We start from the raw sequence: 12,113 nt of genomic DNA, 5'->3' as shown, positions 1-12,113 counted from the left end.
ATGCGCATGCATATGGAGAAAATTATTCCATTGGATTTTTGGATTAAAACTTCACTTATTTTACAAGTTTCAAATAAAATTTGTCTGGAAAATTAATCTCATTAATCCAATGCCAAAGTCGAGCGAGCAACAATGGCACGAGACACCTCTTTATTCTTGCCTCACCATCAATGTGAAGATGTGTTTCTTAATAAGAATACATGGAAGTTTCTTTCTTCCACCACTTTTCTTTTTAAGTGTAATCTCATTTTTCCCTTCACCAATTCCTCCATTTACCATTCACACATTCAACTTGAACCCAACAATTATAATATTGAAAAGTTAGGGGTTTCAAATAACTTCATTACTGTATCACCAAAATTTCAAGATCTTCACTTCTATCTAAGGCTGCTGAATTTGACATATCAAGCATTTCTTGGAGGATACTTCTCACAAGATATAAGTGTATGGTGATCTTACTTTGTGCAGAAGATTATCATATGAAAGATGACTTTGCGCTACAGCTAATAGAAATAATGTAGTTATTATATCGCCACAATATTAATCCTCCAAAAGAGGGATCGTGATTACTAGACCAATAGAGAAAATCTACTATATTTCCAAGAGCATCATGCTTCTCATGAGATTGTACATAAGATCACACATAATTTTATACATGTGGGGGCATTCTGTAAGCCAACTTTGACGTAACTGAATTTAGAAGATGAACTCAACGTGTTATATATTGTTTTTTTTTTTGTCTGGAACAAATACTTTCTACCAACTATATATTTACATATATGGAAATAGAAATAAGTCTTCCCTTGTTACCCTCACGTATTGAAACATTCATGTATGGTACATTCCCTCTTTCTGTACAATTGCTGAAGTCATGATAGAGAAGACTTCAGTCTTTCGTTTAAAGCCATACTTCCTAATATTCTAAGAGGTTGGCCAACCATTTGGAGAATTTTCACTAAAATGCCTCTTCCTTTTGGTGTTTAGTCTTTCCTGAATCTGCTTTTCACTTGCCATGGCTTCCTGGATGTTGTCATGAACACGTTGACAGAGCTCATCAAGTGCAAGCATTGGAAACGGCTCCTCGATAAGGACACCAACCTGCAAAAATGAACATCCTCTTTTGGCCAAATATAAGTTATGTAACCGATATTAGTTAGTCATCCTCTACACTCCTTATCCGGAAAGCTAATAATCAAGCTGAGAACCTCTGTATAGGACACCATCAGCACTCCAATCCCTTTTTCTTCTTGAGCTATCATATTGAATAGTAACGCAGGCCAACTTGTGACATTTTAATAGAGCCTTGCTTTCTTACAAATTGATCTCTACTTCATGAGGTAATTAAAATCACAAAGTATTTATTCTTGTAATTAGAGTATAGATGGAAAACTTGGAAAAATGAGGAGAATGAAATCTGACCTCTTCGATGCAGAATAAGGAAGCAGCACTTATGAAAGTAGCTGGAACCACAAGCCAGTGGCAATCATCCCAAAGTATTATAGGAAGAGTTAGATGCCAAAGGACCAAGAACCTTGATGTCAACCGAGTGTATGAAAGGGGAATAGGTATGCCTATGAGTTGTTCACATACACCAATACCTTCATGGAAACAAGAAATCTTTGACTCCTGCACTTTTTAAAACCATAAGTCATTGGAGACTATTCCCAAAGTTTAAAGCTGAAGAGCATCATGCTAGAGATGAAATCAATGTGCTTAGCAAGATTACTAAAACATAGAACCAGAGAACATCTTTTTCCACATTCCCTCAAGACAATAAGTCGATGAAAAAAGAGATTTCTAAAACGCCAAAAGGAAAATGTTTGAAACAGAAATAAAAGATCTAGCCACTGGAAACTTCTCTACTTCATAAAAAAAGCATATTTCTTGAAGAGTAATTACCAGTTGACTCAGTTTTGTTCCCTCCAAGTTTAACGACTGAAGGCTCTGAGAGATGAATCCAATGATGCAACGGGGGCGGTGCTTAGAACTGAGAACTACTGCTAGATCATCAGCCTCGAGTAAGTTCTTGAGATCACTTGCTAGGTCCGAGCCATACACTATGTGGCACTGCATAGAAGTACTGTAATCTTAGTGTTTAATACTATGCAAGTGGCAAGGATAATTATCTCTTTGCTCATCATAGAAATGTATTTTTCTTTTGGGTACATTAATGCATATACAATACAACGAATTATAGTATCAGCTAACAATGAGATTGAAATACCAGATGTTCTAATTTTAAAATGTAAGATAGGGATTTAAAGCTTTTATGATTTTATGGTCATTTCAGTTAAACCTCAACAATACTTTGATTGCAGGCCTACTGACGCAGTTTTGAGGAAGCTCCTTTTAATTTATGATTGAACAATGGATAGAAAACGTTAAGTCATTTCTACAAGCTTAGTCAAAGTATAATATGGCCACTGAAATTATGAAAATAAATCAAAAACCACTCACTGGATTCACTTGTAATTTTGTACAGCTACATTTCATATGTGAATTTCCAGAATCATTCTAGAAATTTGTTGCAATTTCGGCATCACCTATCTGATCATTGCATTAGCCAGCAGATAGCAGATTATTCCTACTTTCATTTGTAAATAGGGATTTACTGAAGTTGAGTTATCTCATCCCTTTTTCTATTTCGCGGCAGAACTAATTGAAGCAATGCCATATTGATAACAATTGACATGAATTTCTCTCCTATAGGGAGTGCAGGCAGGGGCAGATGCAGCTTGTTAATAACAGGTTTATATGAACCTAGAACTTTTGGTGTAGAGCATGAATTTAGTGTAAAGTTTACTAAAATTGCAAGAAATACATGAAACCGTAACATTAGAATAATGGGTTCAATATCAAAAGGTTGAACCCATAGAGCTTAAATCCTGACCCGCCTCTAGTGCAAGGACCAATTGCAACCGCATACCAAGAATGAATTTAGCATAATCTAAGGCAAGTGGCGGAGCTAGAATTTTCACTGAGATAGCTCAAAATACGAAGAAGTAAACACACAATGAAGCCAAAGGGGATTCATTATCTACTATATATACATAAAGAAATAATTTTAACCATGTATAAACAGTACGAAAGAGGTTCATTGATGAATCCCATAGCCCTACTTGGCTCCGTCCGTAATCTAAGGACACAAATAAAAATGTATGATATGTATATAAAGACTACAATGAGGGGGGAATGTTAGTAGCTCAGTTAATTGGCTATCTACACTTTCACCTTGTTGGTAAGGTTCGATTCCCACCTTGTAATCACCTACCCCAATTCTTTTTTTTTTTTTTCAGAAAAAAAAAAAGACTATCTTGAAGACAAGTTGATTAACTATACCAACATACTAACCTTCAAGGCAACTGGAAATGCCATGATATACTGCAAAAGTGCCTCTTTGAGCACACCATCTCTCTTGTCAACACAAGCAGTAATAACCTGCCTAGCAAAATCATTAGTTCCAGCAATCACAGTAGTCCAAGCCTTCTTCCCTGTTTCGAACCTTGCGTACGATGCCTCGGTCCTAAACACCAAAAGTAGCGCCAGAGCTGGAGCTGTCAACTGATATGGCTGTGGACTAGCTCTTAACAGTGGAAAGAACTCAGGCAACCAATGCAATGAAACTGCTGAATTATAACTAGCAATCACAAAAGCAAATGAAGTAAACGCTACAACCGGAGGGATCAATGACAAAACGACCCGCGAATTAAAGCTCGAAAACAAGTGCCTAAGATGTCTTAAAGAACTTCTATGCTGCACCCAAGTTTCATGCTTGTATAAAGATCTCTTCTTTCTCATACCCCCTTCTTGAATTTTGTCAGCCCAATCGGGTATTGCACGTAAAATAGAGACAAGGGTAGAAGTTAGATTTGAATTCTGTGGAGTTTTTGAAGGTTGAGAGGAGCAGAGGACTTTGAAAGAACAGAAAGTAAGCTTCTTGTAGCTAAGTAATTTTGAAGGTTTCTTGAGGGTAAAATGGGAAGAAAGAGATGCATTTGTTGGAGATTGAATGTTGAAGAGGCTTCTTGGGTTTGTCATTGATGGAAATTAGGTTTAGGGTTTGGGAGGAAGGTGACAACATGGGAGATATTTGAAAGAAGTGAAGTCAAGAGTGCTGTTAGAACAGAACTTGGTGGATAATTAGGTGGTTGGTAACAGTTAATTTGTGAATCTCCTTTTTTCACTTGAACCCAAAATATAGGATAAAATAAAAATGGGAAATGCTAGTGCCACATCGTGGTGAGTCAACGTCATTGACTCATTAGCCTAGGGTTACATTAAGTATAAATAATATAAATACTAATTTTTTTTTTAAGTAATTACACTCACTCTTACTTTTTTAATTACTTTATTTTCTCTCTATTAATATACATAATATAGCCGACATATACATAACATTCTGTGTATATATTGAGATTTTTGTAATATGTTTAAGGAGTTGGGATTTTTTGTAATATTATAAACATAAGTTGTGTATTTGTGTAATTTTTAGTTACATTTAAATTAGAGAAAATTTCAGAAAGCACTATAGTTTAGTTGCTAATTACTAAATGCAGCTATAATTTCAGCTCAAGACAAGGCATCGTACATTAAAGCCGGGCTCTTTCCTGAACTCTATGTATTGTGTGAGCTTTAATGCACCTCATTGTTTCTTTTTAACTATAGTTTTAGTTTTTTTTTCATTGATATAGTTTCAGTTTTTTTTTAATTGAAGGACCACATTGTGGTCAGTTTATTGAAAGAAAAAATAAATATTCGCAGAAAAAATTGGCCAAAGCCCAAAAGGTATTAGCCTTGCCATATTTTGTTTTAATGACGATCAGCTGACAACAAGGAACCAGGTCCCTAGGTCTTCATAGAAATATATAGCTGTCACATGACCTGCACAGTTTTGTCGTCTAGTGTAACAAATTGCACATGTGAGATGTGTACCAGTCAAGACACTTGGCCAACCCTAATCATTATTCCACTATAAAAAGAAAATAATGATTTTCAATAAGTAGTTTTCATAATCCTGATTATTCAAAGAGTGAAAGAGGCGAAAACTCAATTTTGCAACATTGCTCAAGTTTCATTCTTTGTATGCTCAGAGAGTGTGTTCTTGAGTTGAGTCTTGGTTTGTAATTGAATTACTCATGATATAACAGTAATGTTTTCCTTGTTTTTCTTGAGAGTGCTTAGGTAGAGTTACATGAGTTCAATATTGGTTAGAGTTAATCAGTATTGAGGTGTGTTCTTGGCAGAGTTGTCAAGGTAGGTTTATAGTTGAGTTATTACAAGCAGGTGGAGCTTAGAGTTAGGTTTAAATCAAAGCTGTAATCAAGAGGTTGATTTTAGTGGATTGTTGAAGTACTTGTGAGGGTAAGCTGTGTTTTTTCCTCCCTTGAGCAAGGAGGTCACCACGTTAAATCTTTGTGTTTTTAAGTTCTTGAAAAGTTTTAGCTTCCTTACAACTTCACTATGTTATTGTCCGTGACTGACTTTAAGGGACCTGGTCCCTCATAGTTTGGTGCAACCCCCAGTCTCATCAATTGGTATCAGAGCAAGGACACTCTAAAAAGTTCATACTTAGAGTGATTTATTGATCAGAGATCCTCCACCTAATTGAAATAAGGGCAATCTACCACTAGACCACCCCTATTTAATGGGCAGTACTATGGGTGATGGAAAATCAGGATATTTAACTTCATTATGGTTGAGGACAATGAGCTGATGGATATAATACTTAATGGCCTTCATATTCCTGTTAAAGAGGTCAAAGAAAGAGACATAACAAGGATGGTTGTCAAAAACAAGAGACAGTATAATGAAAAGAATTACAAGGCAAAGAAATTGCTTGTCTGTGGCATAGGACCTAATGAGTATAAGGATTTCTTCTTGTGAAAATGCTAAAGAAATCTGGGATTCCCTGAAGATAGCTCATGAGGGAACAACTCATGTGAAGGATTCTAAATTTGACATGTCGACTACTCAGTATGAAACCTTGACCATTAAAGAAGGAGATAGAATTAGAGAAATACATATAGTTTCACTTCTATCACAAATGAGCTACACTGCTAAGGAGAAGTGATTGCTTTATATAAACAAGTGTGAAAAATTCTACGTGTTCTTCCTAAGTTTTGGGAAAGAAAAGTGGATGCTATAACTGAGGTAAGAAACCTGAAGACTCTCACTATGGTTGAGCTCATTGGTAATTTAAAGAATTGTGAGCTCAAAAAGAAGCAAAGACAAGATAATAAGAAAGCTAAGAGATAAAAATCTTTGGCACTGAAGGCGGTAAAATCTAATTCAAGTGAAGAAGACACCGATGTTGCCTATTTGGCAAAAAGAATTGTTAAAGCTATGAAAAAAAGTGATCAATTTCAAAGAAAAAGAAGTAGCAGAAAAAAGAGTGGTAATATTGAAGTTTGTCACAGATATGGAAGTCTTGAGCATTTTATTAAGGACTGTCCAATGCTGTAATACCCTGTACTTTTTCTGGCTTGAAAAGTTTCCCCAAGAATGTTAGGAGCTTTCTTTGAAAGATGAATCTACTTTTGTTCACATTTTATTTTTAAGATTTTCAGTTTTTATCATGTGGAAAATCGAATAAGCTTTCCATCGATATCAAATTCGCCCAAATCCGACACCCGAGTGAAGAGTTAAAGCTTTTTTCAGTGTTGTCAATTTCTAGTGTTGCTCGGCGATAGTGGCGCATCGCGCCAAACTTCCAGGTCATAGAAAAGGTGGCTATGCGATAGCTCCACGTCGCGCCACTGTGCAATTTCTCATTTATCACTTTCCAGTGACTTGGCGCAATAGTGGCGCGTCACGCGAAGGATGAAAACTGGGAAATTTTCTCAGAAATTAAAGACGTGTCCTAGGGTTAAAAGGGTCAATTTTCCACCCTATATAAGCCTTATAACACGAGATTTTGCCATAATTCAGCAGCTTATACTCAATTACTCTCAAAACCTCTCAAGAAAAAGCCATAGGGTTTTCATAGAAGGTTCAATTCCAAGGGAATTCACCATCAAATTTCAAGAATCTCTCCATCAATCTTCGTAGAATTATAAGCTAAGGTATGCGTAGTGTTCATTCATGGACTCCTTTCGTCCATGAAGTCCAAGAATCTCTTTTCTAAATTCAAGTTATGGATTTTCTTTATGAATTTCATGATTAGATTACTCTTGTTCATGTTGATAATGACTAATTGCATTCTAATCCATGTTTGGTGATAAATTACATATGTAATCGATTAGTAATGATGTAGATTCATGTAAACCTAGGATTAAAACCCTTGGATGATGAAATTAGATATAAATCATGATGTTTGATTGTTATATAATGTTGTCTAAATGTGTCATGCCTACCATGTGTATGATTAAATTCCTAGATGAAGGAACAATGCCCTACTAGTATGATATCATGAAATCCCCATGTATGTACAAGTTTATGCATATCTCATGTTTGATGAAGTACTTCAATATATGAATTATGAAATGTATTGTTGGTCATGTGTTCAAGTAAGCTATGCCATGTCAGTTTCTTCTCATCGAGTCCTGGGGGTACTTGTACCCAAATATTTAGCTTTGTGCCTAGAGCCAAGTCATGTTTTCATGATACTCTCAGTCAATCTATGATCCATAGAACTCAGTCAGTCATGCGACTCAAGAATATCAGAAGTCTCAGTAGTTCAATAATATCAGTGATCTCAGTAACCTCAGTATTCCCAGTCAATCTTAGTAACTTCATTATTCTTAGTCAGTCCTTAGAACTTAGTACATTCCGTCAGTCAACGAAACTCAGTAAATTCAGTTTAGCTTCGCTAGACAACACCACTAGTATCATTCCAGTTAAGTTAATCAGTTCAACTCAGTTAATTGGTCCAGTTCAGTTAATCATCTCAGTTTAGTTAATCAGTTCAGTGTCTTTTAAATGGGAGTAGGATTCAGCACCGAGCGAGCCTAGGGATGGGGACTCACTCGCTAGATAGAATTGAGATCCGTAGATGCAATCCCTAAGTTCCAGAACTACGTAGCCAGCGTAGGTATGAGATGTCACCCGATAGATAGGACTGACATACTCAGGGATCACCCATTAGAGCATTTATATGTAGAGGACTAAACCCAGGGGTCACCCATTAGATTAGGATCGACTCCACAACAGTTGTCTTTACCAGTGGCACGGTACTGACACCCTTCCAGCTAAGGTTTCATGTTGGACCCCAGTTAGCTTAGTATAGGGCATGTCAGTTAGATAAATGCATCCCATAGTTTCAGTTAAAGAATCAGGACTGTCAGATACAGTCAATTCAGTTTAGTAGTACATATTTCGGACTGTCCGATACAGTCACTCTTTATCATTATAAATAGACTCCGGGATCACCCATTAGACAGGACTGATCACAACTATGGTCAATCAATAACAGTATCATCAGATTTAGAGATCACCCGCCAGATAGAACTGATCTTAGATTCAGTTACTCAGATACAGTATGGAACTCATCTAATTCCATTAGATGCAGGACTGTTAGATACAGTCACTCATGTTATTAGTTATATCAGTTATCAAAACTCATGTTATTAGTATTCAGTTTCAGGACTATCAGATACAGTTAACCAGACCAGTTCTTCATAATCAGAACTGTCAGACACACAGTTATCCATGTATCAGTAACATAGTATCAGTCCCTCAGTATTCAGTAATACAGTATCTGTTTCTTACTTATCAGTGACTCAGATATCAATGTCAATAGACTCAGCAGTAAGAACTCAGTATTTAGTCCTATCATGATCTTAATTACAGTTACATATGCATACATGTATTCTCACGTTCATGTTACTTTGTCAGTTAGTATTGTTCATGCATATGAACCTATTGTATTCAGCCTACCTCACTTGCATACTAGTAAATTCAAAGTACTGACACATTTATGCTATGGTGTCTTATACCATAGTTTAGAAGCACGAGCTCTAGAGAACCAGTAGCATCCCAGTTTAGCGATCAGAGTTAGCAGTGAGTCCTCATCTTTCGAGGACATGATGATTACATTACTATTTTAGTTTCCAGTTTACTTCAGTAGATGGAGTTAGTTGGGGACATATCCCATCAACTCCTTATTCAGACAGTTTAGAGGCTTTCAGACTATAGCATGTTAAATAGTTATTTCAGATTTATTTGGTATTGTTATACGATATTCGGACATTGTTTATCAAATGTTCATTCAGTTTTGAACCTTATGGCCTTTCAGTTCATGTTTCCATATATTTATAGTATATTTTTCAGTGCTCAGTTACAGATATCAGTCATGGGTTAGCTTGTGGTCCTTTGGGGTCATGAGCTGTGTAGTATTTTGGTTTAGAAAATCGGGGCGTTACAATCTTGGTATCAGAGCCTAAGGTTCAATAGAGTCCTTGAAAGTCTGAAAAGCCGCATCTAGTAGACTCTTGTATATGTGTATGTTGTGCACCACACTTATGTGCAGTAGGCTATGAGATGTTTTAGGAACAGTTTCCTTTCATTCAGTATCCATATCGTGCCAGTGAGCATAGGCTCAAATTTAAACTCTCAGTCATGAATCAGTCTGTGGATGCACTGTGCATCACCCTAGTATTTCAGTAAGGTAAACATTCTTAGAGGGACATAGTGCCCCAAGGGGGAGATACCCCATTATTTCCTCAACGCTGTCATGTCTTAAGTTTAGTTTCCCTTCGCATGAATAATCCAATATAGAAAAGAGGGTACTCATAAGTTGACCTTCAAAGTCCCAACCTCAGCTATGGGCAAAGTATTCAGAGGCTTAGTTCAGTTCATAAAATTCAGTGTATGTATCGTGTTTCAGCCTCAGTCATGTTCTTAGGTTCAATTCATGCATACTTCTAGCATAATCATGGGGTTTTCAGTGCTTTTCAGTCACATAACAGTTTTCTTAAACTTACTCAGTTCCTTATTCAAATTACCATTACAAACTTGGTACTAAGTACCCTTGCATATTAAGCAATGCATTCATATATCAGTTCAGGCATGTAATTATGCATTAGACATGCATTATCACTATGAGAAATTCAGTTCATTAGAATATTCAGTTATGTATTCACGAGTCAATTATCAGCCATGCATCAGATATGTATGAATTCAACTTATCAATTATGCATTAGATTAGCATGTTCAGTATGTTATATTCAACTCTTCAATCATGTCATTCATGAGATCATGTTTTAGTTATTCATGTTCAGTATATACGTTGGCTTACGTTCTTCCCCTTACTGTCAGTCTCATTCAAGGATGAATATTCTCAAGGGGGAGATATTGTAATACCCTGTACTTTTTCTAGCTTGAAAAGTTTCCCTAAGAATGTTAGAAAGTTTCTTTGAAAGATGAATCTATATTTGTACACGTGGTATTTGCAATTTCGGCATCACCTATCTGATCATGGCATTAGCCAGCAGATAGCAGATTATTCCTACTTTCATTTGTAAATAGGGATTTACTGAAGTTGTGTTATCTCATCCCTTTTTCTATTTCGCGGCAGAACTAATTGAAGCAATGCCATATTGATAACAATTGACATGAATTTCTCTCCTATAGGGAGTGCAGGCAGGGGCAGATGCAGCTTGTTAATAACAGGTTTATATGAACCTAGAACTTTTGGTGTAGAGCATGAATTTAGTGTAAAGTTTACTAAAATTGCAAGAAATACATGAAACCGTAACATTAGAATAATGGGTTCAATATCAAAAGGTTGAACCCATAGAGCTTAAATCCTGACCCGCCTCCAGTGCAAGGACCAATTGCAACCGCATACCAAGAATGAATTTAGCATAATCTAAGGCAAGTGGCGGAGCTAGAATTTTCACTGAGATAGCTCAAAATACGAAGAAGTAAACACATAATGAAGCCAAAGAGGATTCATTATCTAATATATATACATAAAGAAATAATTTTAACCATGTATAAACAGTACGAAAGAGGTTCATTGATGAAACTTATAGCCCTACTTGGCTCTGTCCGTATTCTAAGGACACAAATAAAATGTATGATATGTATATAAAGACTACAATGAGGGGGGAATATTAGTAGCTCAGTTAATTGGCTATCTACACTTTTACCTTGTTGGTAAGGTTCGATTCCAACCTTGTAATCACCTACCCCAATTTTTTTTTTCAGAAAAAAAAAAATTATCTTAAAGACAAGTTGATTAACTATACCAACATACTAACCTTCAAGGCAACTGGAAATGCCATGATATACTGCAAAAGTGCCTCTTTGAGCACACCATTTCTCTTGTCAACACAAGCAGTAATCATCTGCCTAGCAAAATCATTAGTTCCAGCAATCACATTAGTCTAAGCCTTCTTCCCTATTTCAAACCTTGCATACGATGCCTCGATCCTAAACACTAAAAGTAGCACCAGAGCTGGAGCTGTCAACTGATATGGTTGTGGACTAGCTCTTAACAGGGGAAATAACTCAGGCAACCAATGTTATAAAACTGCTGAATTATAACTAGAAATCAAAAAAGCAAATGAAGTAAATGCTACAACCGAAGGGATCAATGACAAAACGACCCATGAATTAAAGCTTGAAAACAAGTGCCTAAGATGCCTTAAAGAACTTCTATATTGCACCCAAGTTTCATGATTGTATAAAGATCTCTTCTTTCTTATACCCTCTTTTTGAATTTTGTCAGCCCAATCGGGTATTACACGTAAAATTGCGACAAGGGTAGAAGTTAGATTTGAATTATGTGGAGTTTTTAAAGGTTGAGAGGAGCAGAGGACTTTGAAATAACAAAAAGTAAGCTTCTTGTAGCTAAGTAATTTTGAAGGTTTCTTTAGGGTAAAATGGGAATAAAGAGATGCATTTGTTAGAGATTGAATGGTGAAGAGGCTTCTTGGGTTTGTCATTGATGAAAATTACGTTTAGTGTTTAGGAGGAAGGTGACAACATGGGAGATATTTGAAAGAAGTGAAGTCAAGAGTGCTGTTATAACAGAACTTGGTGTATTATTAGGTGGTTGGTAACAGTTAATTTGTGAATCTCCTTTTTTCACTTGTACCCAAAATATAGGATAAAATAAATAGGAAATGCTAGTGCGACATCTTGGTGAGTCAACGTCATTGACTCATTAG

The 12,113-nt window shown here is 36.2% G+C and overlaps 1 protein-coding gene and 1 pseudogene across 1 annotated transcript; both read right to left on the bottom strand.

Moving 5' to 3' along the window:
• Positions 1-680: 680 nt before the first annotated feature.
• LOC107870606 (UPF0187 protein At3g61320, chloroplastic) lies at positions 681-4,166 on the bottom strand. Its single transcript, XM_016717186.2, has 4 exons — positions 3,352-4,166; positions 1,900-2,067; positions 1,420-1,626; positions 681-1,098 (listed from the first exon to the last, which is right to left on the bottom strand). The coding sequence occupies exons 1-4, from the start codon at positions 4,036-4,038 to the stop codon at positions 922-924; spliced, it is 1,239 nt and encodes a 412-aa protein (XP_016572672.1). The 5' UTR covers positions 4,039-4,166; the 3' UTR covers positions 681-921.
• A 7,017-nt stretch (positions 4,167-11,183) lies between these two features.
• LOC107871777 lies at positions 11,184-11,888 on the bottom strand (annotated as a pseudogene).
• Positions 11,889-12,113: the final 225 nt, after the last annotated feature.

This window comes from Capsicum annuum, chromosome 5, assembly GCF_002878395.1.
Source record: "Capsicum annuum cultivar UCD-10X-F1 chromosome 5, UCD10Xv1.1, whole genome shotgun sequence".
NCBI classification, from domain to species: Eukaryota; Viridiplantae; Streptophyta; class Magnoliopsida; order Solanales; family Solanaceae; genus Capsicum; species Capsicum annuum.
The sequence above is the reverse complement of the archived record's forward strand: the minus strand, read 5'-3'. Positions and strand labels throughout refer to the sequence as shown.